Source organism: Felis catus, chromosome D2 (assembly GCF_018350175.1).
Source record: "Felis catus isolate Fca126 chromosome D2, F.catus_Fca126_mat1.0, whole genome shotgun sequence".
Lineage (NCBI taxonomy): Eukaryota > Metazoa > Chordata > Mammalia > Carnivora > Felidae > Felis > Felis catus.
In genome coordinates, this window is record NC_058378.1 from 85,100,640 (window position 1) to 85,113,557 (window position 12,918).

Consider the following 12,918-nt stretch of genomic DNA (forward strand, 5'->3'; position numbering starts at 1 on the left):
TGAACAAGAGAGAGAAAGTAGAATTATGCAACAAAAGAATAGACTTAGGGACCTCAGCGACTCCATTAAACATAATAGCATTTGTATCATAGAAGTTCCAGAAGAAGAGACAGAAAAGAGGTAGAAAATTTATTTGAGAAAATAATAGCTGAAAACTTCCCTAATTTGGGGAAGGAAACAGGTATTCACATCCAGGAAGCACAGAGAACTGTCAAAATCAACAAAAGGAGACAACACCAAGACACATTGTAAGTAAATTTGCAAAATACAGTGATAAAAATTTTTTAAAGCAGCAAGACAAATAAGTCCTTAACTTACAAAGGAAAACCCATACAGCCAGCTGGAGATTTCTCAACAGAAAGCTAAAAAGCCAGAAGGGAGTGACATGAGATATTCAAAGTGCTCAATGGGAAACATATGCAGCCATGAATACTCTATCCACAAGGCTTATCATTCAGAATATTGAGAGAGATAAAGAGTTTTCCAGACAAAAACTAAAGAAGTTCACAATCACCAAACCAGCCCTGCAAGAAATATTAAAGAGGACTCTGAGTGCAAAGGAGAGACCAAAAGTGACAAAGAGAAGAAAGGATCAGACAAATCTCCAGATAACAATGACAAAATAAGCAATAAGATGGCACTCAATACATATCTATCGATAACTACTTTGAATGTAAATGGACTAAATGCTCCAATCAAAAGACATTAGGTATCAGAATGGATGATAAGTAAAAAAAAAAAAAAAAAAAAAAAAAAAAAAAAAAAAAAAGACCCACCTACATGATGCCTACAAGAGACTCATTTTAGACCTAAACACACCTGCAATTTGAAAGTGAGGGGGTGGAGAACCATTTATCATGCTAATGGACATCAAAAGAAAGCCAGAGTAGCAACACTTATAGCAGACAAACTAGACTTTAAAACAAAGACTGTAACAAGAGACAGAGCAGGGCCCTGTATCGTAATAAAGGGGATAATCCAACAAGAAGATATAACAATTGTAAATATTTATGCACCCAAACATGAAAGCACCCAAATATATAAAACAATTAATAACAAACATAAAGGAACAGATAATAATATAATAATAGTAGGGGACTTCAACACCCCACGTACATCAAAGGACAGATCATTGAAACAAAAACATCAAGGAAACAATGGCTAGACCAGATGGACTTAACAGATACATTCAGAACATTCCATCCTAAAACAGCAGAATACACATGGGACATTCTTCAGAACAGATCACATATTAGGTCACAAATCAGGCCTCAACAAATATAAAAAGACTGAAATTATACCATGTACCTTCTCTGACCACAATGCTGTGAACTAGAAGTCAACCACAAGAAAAAATCTGGAAAGACCACAAATACACGGAGGTTAAACAACATGCTACCAAACAATGAGTGGGTCAACCAGGAAATCAAAGAAGAAATTTTAAAAATACATGGAAACAAATGAAAGTGAAAACACAAAGGTCTAAAAGCTTTGGGATGCAGCAAAAGCCATCCTAAGGGGAAGTATAGAGCAATACAGGCCTACCTCAAGAAACAAGAAAAATCTGGGGTGCCTGGGTGGCTCAGTCAGTTGAATGTCTGACTTTGGCTCAGGTCACGATCTCATAGTTCGTGAATTCAATCCCCACTTCGGGCTCTCTGCTGTCAGCGTGGAGCCTGCTTGGGATTCTCGGTCTCCCTCTCTCTCTGCCCTATCCCCCGTTCACTCTCTCTCAAAAATAAACAAACATTAAAAAAGAAAAGGGGGGGGGGCGCCTGGGTGGCTCAGTCGGTTAAGCGTCCGATTTCAGCTCAGGTCATGATCTCACAGTCTGTGAACTCAAACCTCACGTCGGGCTCTGTGCTGACAGCTCGGAGCCTGGAGCCTGCTTCCAATTCTGTGTCTCCCTCTCTCTGCCCCTCCCCTGCTCATGCTCTGTCTCTCTCTGTCTCAAAAATAAATAAAAACATTAAAAAAAAAAAAAAAGAGGGAAGCAAGAAAAATCTCAAATAAACAACTGAACCTTAGAAAAGAGCTAGGAAAAGAACAAAAGAAGCCTAAAGCCAGCAGAAGGAAGGAAATAATAAAGATTAGGAAAAAAACATTAGAAAGCAATAGCAAAGATCTCTAGAAAACCCCCAAATATTGGGAAACTAACACATTTCTACATAACAAATGCATCAAAGAAGAAATCAAACTGAAAATTATAAAGTACATTGAACTAAAAAAAAATGAAAACAAAACATATCAAAATTTGCACTAAAGAAGTACTTGGGGGAAATGTTTAACATTAAATGCCTATGCAAGAAAAAATAAAAGGTCTCCACTCTATGACCTCAGCATCCACCTTAAATAACTAGAAACAAAAGAACAATGGAACCCAATGTAAAAAGAGGAAAGGAAATAATAAAGATCTCAGTGAAAAGTAATGCCACAGTAAATAGAAACAATAGAGAAAAACCAATGAAACTTAGATATCCCATGTTCATACATCAGACACTATGCAGAGTGCAGTCAAGATGGCAACATTCCTCAAATTAATCCACAGATTCAATACAATCCCTATCAAAATTCCAGCCGGCTTCTTTGTAGGAATTGACAAGCTGATCCTAAAATTCACATGGACCTTCCAGGGACCCAAAATTGCTGAGACAGCGTTGAAAACGAAGGTTGAAGGACCCACACTTGCAGGTTTCAATAGTTACTATAAACTACAGTCATCAAGACAGTGTGGTACCAACCTAGGATAGACAAACAGATCAAAGGAACCAAATTGAGAATCTAGGGAAAAACCCTCACATTTACAGTGAACTGATTTTCAGCAAAGGTGCCATGGTAATTAAATGGAGAGAAAGAATAGTCTTTTCAACAAAAGGTGATTGGATACGTTAATACCCACATGCAAAAGAATGAGGTTAGAACCTTACCACATACTATAAGCAAAAATTAACGCAAAATGGAACAGATCTAAATGTAAGAGCTAAAATTATGAGAGAGGTGGGTGGGGAGCGGGGGGAATTCTGCTCTGCAAATCACATTTCTGGTAAGGGACTCATACTTGGAATATATAAAAACTATTACAACTCACCAAGCAAAAGACAACCTAATTTTAAAAATGGGCAAAGGACCTCATCAACACCCTTCCAAAGAAAATATACAAATGGGCGAGAAGTACATAAAGATGCCCAACACTATTAGATATCAGGACAATGCAAGTCAAAACCACAGAGATGGCACTTCCCATCCACTTAGGATGGCTACAGTTAAAAAGACAAATAGCAAGTGTTGGAAAGATGTGGAGAAACCAGAACTCTCGAACAATGCTGCTGGGAATGTAAAATAGCATAGCTACTTTGGAAACAATCTAGCAGTTCCTCCAATGGTTAAAGATGGTTACCACAGGGGCGCCTGGGTGGCTCAGTCAGTTACGTGTCCAACTTCAGCTCAGGTCACTATCTCACAGTTCATGGGTTCGAGCCCCACATTGTGCTCTGTGTTGACAGCTTGGAGCCTGGAGCCTGCTTCGTATTCTGTGTCTCCCTCTCGCTTCAGATTCTGTGTCTCCTTCTTTCTCTGCCCCTCCCCCGCTTTCTCTCTCTTTCTCTGTCTCTCTCTCTCAAGAATGAATACACATTAAAAAAATTTTTAATTAAAAAAAAAAGTTACCACATGACCCAGAAATCCCACAACTAGGTTTATGCCCAAGAGAAAGGAAAATATATGTCCTTACAAAAACTTGCACTTGGATGCTCATAAAAACATTATTTACAAAGGCCAAAAAGTCAAACTGTACACTTAAATATGTGCCATTGTTATAGTCCAATAATAGTATTTAAACCAAATCTAACAGTACATTTAAAAAAAACATTCAGGGGAGCCTGGGTGGCTCAGTCGGTTAAGCGTCCGACTTCGGCTCAGGTCATGATCTCGTGGTCTGTGGGTTCGAGCCCCGTGTTGGGCTCTGTGCTGACAACCCAGAGCCTGGAGCCTGTTTCAGATTCTGTGTCTCCCTCTTTCTCTGACCCTCCCCTGTTCATGCTCTCTCTCTGTCTCAAAAATAAATAAATGTTAAAAAAAATTAAAAAAAAATCATTCATCTCAATCAAGTGAGATTTACTCTGGGGATCTAGGGTGGTTCAATATTCATAAATCAATCAATATGATTTATCACATTAACAAGAGAATGGATAAAAACCATATGATCATCTCAACAGATGCAGAAAAAGCACTTGACAAAGTACAACATCCATTCACGACAAAACTCTCAACAAAGTAGGTTTAAAGGGAACACACCTCAACATAATAAAGGCCACAAATGAAAAACCCACAGCTAACATCGTCCTCAGTGGTGAAAAACTAAGTTTTTCCTCTGAGATCAGGAATAAGACAGGGATGTCTGCTCTCGCCAATTTTACTCAACAGTATATTGGAAGTCCTAGCTAGCCACAGCGATCAGACAACAAAAAGAAATAAAAGGCATCCAAACTGTTAAGGAAGAAGGAAAACTTTCACTATTTGCAGATGACATGACACTATATATAGAAAACCCTAAAGACTCCACCAAAAAACTACTAGAACTGACAAACGAATTCAGTAAAGTCTCAGGATACAAAATTAATAAAATCTGCTGCACTTCTACACTAACAATGAAGTAGCAGAGAGAGAAATTATGAAAACAATCCAATGTATTTTTTTAATGTTTATTCTTGAGAGAGAGAACAAGCCCAAGTGGAGGAGGGGCCAAGAGAGAGAGGGACAGAGCACCCGAAGCAGGCTCTGTGCGGCCAGCAGCAAGCCGGATATGGGGCTCCAACTCACCAACCGTGAGATTACACCTGAGCTGAAGTTGGACGCTCGACCAACTGAGCAATCCAGGCGCCCCAGAAAACAATCCCATTTATAATTGGACCAAAAATAACAAAATATCTAGGGATAAATTTAAGCAAAGAGGTGAAAGACCCATACTCTGAAAACCATGAAACATTGATGAAAGAAATTAAAGAGGACACAAATAAATGTAAAGATATTCCAAGCTCATGGACCAGAAGAACCAGTATCATTAAAACGTCTGTACTACCCAGAGCAATCTACAAATTTAATGCAATCCTGGCCAAAATGCCAACAACACTTTCACAGAACTAGAAACAAATAATATTAAAATTTGGATGGAACCACAAAAGACCCCAATGAGCCAAAACAATCTCGAGAAAGAACAAAGCTGGAGGTATCACAATCCCTGACTTCAAGATATTCTACAAAGCGGTAGTAATCAAAACAGCATGGTACTGGCACCAAAACAGACACATAGGTCAATGGAACAGGATAAAGAGCCCAGAAACAAAACCAGTTATATGGTCAATCAATGGAGGCAAGAATATGCAATGGGAAAAGAGAGCCTTTTCCACAAAAGGTTGGGAAAACCAGTAGCTACATGCAGAACAATGAAACCGGACCCCTTACTTACACCACACACAAAAATAAACTCAAAATGGATTAAAGACCTAAATGTGAGACCTGAAGCCGTAAAAATCCTAGAAGAAAACACCGGCAGTAATTTCTTCTGACATCGGCCATAGCAACATTTTTCTCGGTAGGTCTCAAAAACAAAAATAACCTATTGAGACTGCATCAAAAGTAAAAGCTTTACATAGCAAACTACCAATAAAAACAAAAAGGCAACCTATTGAATGGAATGGGAGAAGATATTGGCAAATGATACATAAGGGGTTAATATCATGGGTGAAGGGATGGGCTAAATAGGTAAGGGGGATTAGGGAGGACACTTGTTGGGATGAGCACTGAGTGTTATACGTAGGGGATGAATCACTGGCAATCTACTTCTGAAGTCATTAGAGCACTATATGCAAACTAACTTGGATGTAAATGAACAAATAAGTAAAAAGAAAAAAAGGGATTAATATCCAAAATACATAAAGAACTCATACAACTCAACACCAAAACACCCAAATAATCCGATGAAAATGGGAAGGACATGAATAGACATTTTTCCAAAGAGGACATTCAGATGGCCAACAGACACATGAAAAGATGCTTAATATCATTAATCACCAGAATGGTGAAACTAAAAAACACAAGAAATAACAGGCGATGGTGAGGATGTGGAGAAAAAGAAACTCATGCACTGTTAGTGGAAATGCAAACTGGTGCAGCCACTGTGAAAAACAGTATAGAGGTTACTCAAAAAAATTAATATAGAATTAGTATATGATCCAGTAATTCCACAACTGGCTATTTACCCCAAGAAAAACACTAATTCAAAAAGATATTTGCACCCTGTGTTTATTGCAGCATTATCTACAATAGCCAAACTATGGAAGCAGCCCAAGTGTCCATCAACAGATGAATGGATAAAGATGTGGTATATACATACAGCAGAATATTACTCAGCCATAAAGAAGAATGAGGTCTTGCCATTTGCCACGCAGATGGATTTAGAGGTTATTACACTAAGTGAAATACGTCAGTCAGAAAAAGACAAATAACATATGCTTTCACGCAGAAGTGGAATTTAAGAAATAGAACAAACAAAAACAAACAAAAAAAGACTCAAATACAGAGAACACCAGTGATTGCCACAAGGGAGGTGGGCGGGTGGGGGGATGGGTGAATTCAAGGGGATCAAGAGTACAGTAATCATGACGAGCACGGAGTAATGTATACAACTGTGGAATTATTACAGTGCATCCCTGAAACGATCACTGTATGTACAGCATTCTTCAATTTTACTTTTTTAATTTATTTTTTTTAATGTTTATTTTCGAGACAGACAAAGAGCGCGAGTGAGGGAGGGGCAGAGAGAGAGAGAGAGGGAGACACAGAAGCTGAAGCAGGCTCCAGGCTCTGAGCTGTCAGCACACAGCACAGAGCCCGACACGGGGCTCGAACCCACAAACCATGAGATCATGACCTGAGCCGAAATCGGACACTTAACCGACTGAGCCACCCAGGCGTCCCTACACTTCAATTGTAAAAAATACATATCAACGAAGAAATATAAAGGTAAAAATTTTTAAAGAAAAAAACTAGTGATAAAAAAACGGTCAATAGCCAATTAATTATTGCATCCTGATACGTTATTTCTACAGGTCACTGATAAAGAATGAAAATACATTAGCGGAAATGGTCACTAATCCCAGGATAAGCTGGAAAATGGGATCCTGGATCAACCGAGAGGAAACTAGAAAAGATACCAATTGGAGGGTGAGCCCAGACACCTCGGGTGTCGCTTCCCTGGAGAATTTTTACAGAAGTCGTCAGGAAGGAGCACCTTCACGGACAGTAAAGGCTGAGTATGCATGAAGGTGGGCGTTCTGGGCACACCCTCTTCTTCCCGAACATGTAGGGTGGTGAGGGTGCGGGGGGCAGGGGGGCTGAAGCAGCCAAGCGCTGGATGCCTCCAGGTCTCAGGGTCAATCTCACCAGGATTTCACTTCTCTTTCCTTTCTGCAGAGCCCAGAATAGTGCTTGCTGTTCAGCAGGCACTCTAACAGGAATAATGAACCCTACTCATAGTCCATGGCTACACGTGTCACCACACTGGGCAACCTTCCCACAATCAGGACACCCAGGGGGTTACGGGAGGCGCCTGACTGTGGCTCCGCCGAACACTTGTGGAGCTATTACAGAGATGGGTCCTGGCAGCTGCAGGGGTTTCTACAGCTCCACTGGTGGTTACAACGCACAGGGTGTAGACCCACTTGTCTGTGAACAGAGGTAGGACATGAGTTGCTCTTTCCACGTAACCAAACTCTGAGGAGGCCGGGGGGGGGGGGGGGGGGGGGGGCATGTGTGTGAGAGAGAGAGAGAAAAGAGAATGGAAAACTTGGGACAAGGACTCAATCTGGATTATTGGATCAACGACTGAGGCACAATACAATATGAACAAGAACTTTATCAAATCAAGAGTCCACACACACCATGGCAATAAGACACCCAAGTCACTAATCCTTGGTAACAGGAAGTACTGCAGCCTCCAGCTGGGCACTTAATTTCAGCATCGCAATCTGCAAGATCATTCCAAGTTTCTCCTGTAAGCCTTTCTCGTTCTCTCTGATCAATAATGACCTCCATTGCCTCGTCCCTGACAGCCTGTAGCATCACACCTTTCATCTTTGTATGGCCAATTCAGGGCTTTGTTGCAAGCCCCACATGGGAGGCTGCAGACGTCTTAGGCTGTGACTAAGACGACAGGCACTGAAGGCAGGCGGTGGGGTCAAAGACCTACGTCCACCACTAGCTGTGTATCCTCAGACCAGCTGATTAACCTCCCTGTACCTCCGTTTCTTCATTTGTAATATGGGAATAAAAGCAGGTTGCTGTGAGATTCAGACAACCCACCTGCTAAGCGCTCAATGACTAGCACTACCTGTGACAAACGTGTCCAAAGTGGAAAACGCAGTGACAAAACCAGAGCTGGTGTTCTCCTGCGCTCCACACCAATCTTCTCCCGTAAGAGCACCATTGCCCAGCCAGGTGCTCAAGTCACAGCCCTGGGAGTCATCCTGGGCTCCTCCTCTCCCGTGACCTTCCACGTCCACTCCATCAGCAAGACTAGTCCGTTCTTCCTCCGATACACAGAGCCCTCTGTCTACATTCACTGTCCAAACCTGTAACCTCTCGTAATTTATACGCCCCTTGCCCCCCTTAGCTCTGATCACCATCCCTTTCATTTTCCCCAGAGTTCCCAGAATAGGCTCTTAAAATGTCAGTATAATCATGTCACTCTACATTTACTTCCCACCATACGCAAGGTGAGCAGTGTAGTGATGACCTGGCGTTGACCTCACGTAAAAGGACACCACCAGGGAATGCAGGAAGCAGGTGATGGGAGGAACCTGGGTCCCTGGATGTCTTTGATCTGGGTAGCACCAGCCCCACCCTGTATTTAAGCACCCCCCCCCCCCCCCCCCCCCCCCCCCCGCTCACCTCTATACATTATGGACAGCAGGATCAAGCTTCCACCTCGTTGGAACCAATGTGGTTTGAAACCTTCAGTTACAGAAGCTTAATTTGTTTCCTAGTAACACGGTCCCTGGAAGTGGTGTGCTTCTGTGACAGGGTGTTAAGTGACACTGGCTTCGTGGCCAGGCAGTGGTGGGTGAGGAAACACATGCAGGGAAGGAAACTAGGCAGTCTTGTCATGCTGTAAAATCATGCGAGAAAACTGTGCCTGCATGAACTCGGGAGACAGATCCCGTGCTTAGTAAGCCTGTGAGTCCAGAAGACACAGAAAACTTCCTGTGCTGGGTATGTTGGCTGCTCGCTGGTGCTCTTAGCAAGGAACCATGAAATAAAGCAGGCGGGGTGAGACCAGCCAGTTCGCAAGCGGAGGTGGAAGTCACCGGGAGCTGCTCAGGGGCTCTGCCTTAACGTTCCAATCCGACGGTACTTGCCTTCCAGTTCCCTAAAAGTCTAAGCAATCCCCTGCCTCCTATCCTGTTCCCCTTCCAGTCTCGTGCAGGCCCGATTACCCACCCGCGGATCTTGATCAGGGCTTTTATCACCAGTCACGTCACCTGACCCTGCTCCCTCGGGTCAAAGTGCTCAATCCAGGTGTGTCTGCTCACCTGGCAGCCCCACCACACCCAGCCCAGCGCCCGCACGCGGAGGCCTGACTCAGGAGCAGCAGCGAGCAGAGCGCGGGGCGCCACTTGACCCTCACCCTGAGTCCACCGAGTCGGCCAGGCCATACAAGGGAGCCCGCGCTCCTGAGAGGGACCCAGGGTCCGGGGCCCCGCATCTCTGCGCAGGCGCGGCCGCAGGGAGGCGGAGTGCCTGAGTCGCGGCCCCGCCCCCGTCCCGCCCACCCTGGCAGGAGGGCGCCAGCGCTAGTCCAGCTAGATTTCCTCCCGGGCAGGCCCGCGGGGAGACACGAAGCCCAGTGGGCCCGCCCAGGGGCTCCGCCAACCCGTTCCTAACGCCCAGGCCCCGGGGGGGCTCACCGCGTCCCCCGGAACCTGCAGCTCCTCCGGCCGCCGCCGTCGCCACGGGCCCGGCACCATGGTATCCCTGCGGCCCCAAGCCCGAGTCCACGGGCCTCTCATGACCTACGGACTCCGGCCGCCCGCCCCAGCCACTGTGTCCACGCCTCTTTGCCCCCCCCCCCACGTGCGCCGCGGGCGCCAATGAGAGACGGGGGGCGGGGCGCCGCGAAGACGGCTGGGCCTTGCTTCGCGAGGGCAGCAGACACGAGTAGCGGAGACCAGAGTCTTCTGGGCAAAAGGGGACTTCCGCCCAGGGTTGTCATTTCGCACAGAGGGCCAGCCTGTTACTTCTCCAGTCACTGGATCGACTGTGGGACTCCGAAGACCTTACTCCTTCAGGGTCCTGCTAGGCTTCGACTGCTGGTGGCGGATCGGCAGGGGGAGCTCCCTCCTCCTCGCTCTTGTGATTGGTCATCGAGCGCCGTCAGCAACCGTCTTCCTGCGGCTGGTCGGTTGATGGATGGCGCAGGGAGCCAATCCGCGTGGGCGAGCTGCCCTGGAGGGTGTGTCTGGGAGCTATAGTCCCGGGAAGGGGGCCTCACTTCCGGGCGGGCGTGGCTGGGGGCGGTACGGTGATCGCCAGCCCGGGTGTGGCCCTGGGTGGGGAGCTTCTCTGCGGGCTGTGCAGAGGAGGAACGGGGGCCTGACGGGCCGCGCCGGCTGCCCTCTGCGCTCGCACCCTAGGGGAGCTGGCAGCCCCCGTAAAGGCCGAGGCGCCCGGCCCCGTACTCTGATTAAGTAACACGCGTCCGAGCCGGGCTTCTGCCGGGTATCTGCTAGCGGTGGGCAGGGCCGGAGCTCTGCGCAGTGGCAGTAAAGTAGGTCTGCGGGGGCGGGGCTCCGGGACGGAGTTTCCCATCTGTGGTAAACGGATGGATGGGCGGGGGCTGCGTTCTTTCCAGCTATTGTTGGGGTTGTTTCCCGCCGAAGTGTGAGCTTCCCGGAGCCGCTGCAACCCTCCTGCCACCATGAGGGGCGGCTGGCGGAAAACCTGGTGAAAAGTGCGACAGCACCTAGGCCGAAACGCCTTGAGTTCCGCACCAATCCACAACTACATGCCTGCCAGCCTCCAGGCTTTTTGTTGCATTTCAGTTATTTGAGGGCTGAGTTTACCATTCTGCTGCGGGTAAAGGTATCTTTTTTGTTGCAAAGCCTGGTTCTTACCCGTTAAGGTGAAATGCGTGACTCCTCCACTCCGTTGGGCATCTGGCTGCATGATCTTCAGCAAGCCAGGTAGCTAATCTATATCAGTTTTGTTATTTATGAAAGATAATGATGAATCAGGGCATTATGAAGATTAAGTGAGGTGTATACATATAATGTATTTAGAACAACGACTGACACAAACTACTCAATAAATGGTATATTACTATTACTAGTCTTCCTATACTAACACTGCTGCTCCTAGTTGACAATCCTGTATCAAAACCCTGGACTTAACGGTTGTGAGCAAAAGTTAACAATACTGTATATTTGAAAGTTGTTAAGAGACTCCATGTTGAAAGTTCTCACCATAAAAAAAAATAAACTGTGTAAGGTGATAAATGTGCTAACTGATCTTACTATGGTAATCCTTTTGCAATGTAAACACGTCAAATCATTCCAGTTGTACGATGTCCTATGCCAGTTATATCTCAATAAAGTTGGGGGTGGGACCTTGGGGCTGGCTGTGTTTTGGAATTCAAAATCTTTAGGATTTTTTTGTTTTTGAAGCGCTATATATATATATATATATATATATATATATTACATATCTAGTATGAAACGCCTTCAGTAGGGCCTGGGACAACACCCTATGATCAGACACAATATTTATGTGGCAAAATGTGTTAATGTTCAGAAATATTCACCTTAAGTGGGATATATAACTGCTTTAAATAGTCTCATATCCGTTCAAATGTGTTTGCTCGAAACTTAGGAAGAACTGATTTTCAGAACTGTTGCATTTCAGAGTTGAAAATAAGGTGCTATCAAGAACCTGTACTACTACCCCTACTTTAAAAACTTTGTGTTCTTTTGGCCTCGCAGTTTACCTTAAACGATGTGCTGTGTGGTCCAGTGTCAGTATCACTGGCCTTTGGACTTGGGGCTGCTCTTTCAGGCACTTGAACCAACCATTGAGTAATGGGGGAACGCTTAGCCCACAGGCTGGTGACAGCTATTCTCCTTGACCAAACTCTACCCAGGCTCCCCTGAACTCTTCTCAACTAGTCCCTGACTCTGGGGTTTCCATGTTAGTCTCTGCATTGTCCAGGTTTAGCAAGAGTCTCCCACTCTTGCCCTCTGATCAGCCTCAATGTCTGATGGGGTTCCTCATTCCCCACATTCCCCCAGGTGATGTCTGATCACCCCGGCCTGCCTTCAGCAAGAATCCTGTTGGGTTGATTTAGAAAGAATTGTCCCTCACCCCAGATGTTTCCCTCTAGGATTTTTCACCCACTGACCTCCCCCTACCCGCATCACACTCCTAGGCTATGAATTCCCACTCTTCTTTGTGTTGGGAGTTAATCCCACTCTTCCTCTCCTATTGCAAAATCCCGTTATAATAGTCTCTATATCTGTCACAATGGACCCCCTGAATAAAGTCTGCCTTACCACTCATGTCAAGTGTCGTGCATTTTCTTTCTTTAACACTATGTACAGCGATAGGTATATTTAATACATTGCGATTTAGTGTGATACGCTAGTTACCAAACAACAGTCAATTGGATACAATTACGATGTATACAAAACTCTGCTACTACTTAGTTTATTTAAATTAATATCATATATTTTTCAAACTCTAAAAATAATATAAGACATCTATTAAATAATATTTATAGTACTCATTATTTCAATATGTTAAAACAAATACATTAGTTATTAGGAAAAAAAACTGGAAAATTCTCAGGACGTTGGATTCTTGCATATGACA

General features: G+C 44.7%; 1 protein-coding gene across 2 annotated transcripts in view; it reads right to left on the bottom strand.

Moving 5' to 3' along the window:
• Positions 1 to 10,325, bottom strand: part of CD2H10orf143 (chromosome D2 C10orf143 homolog) — a 66,586-nt gene extending 56,261 nt beyond the window's left edge. Inside the window, exon 1 of one of the 2 annotated variants that reach the window (XM_045040856.1) lies at positions 9,963 to 10,325. In XM_045040856.1, the coding sequence (XP_044896791.1) occupies positions 9,963 to 10,064 (102 nt within the window). In that variant the 5' untranslated portion in view covers positions 10,065 to 10,325. The remainder of the gene's footprint in view (positions 1 to 9,962) is intronic. The other variant, XM_045040857.1, reaches the window with a different exon arrangement.
• Positions 10,326 to 12,918: the final 2,593 nt, after the last annotated feature.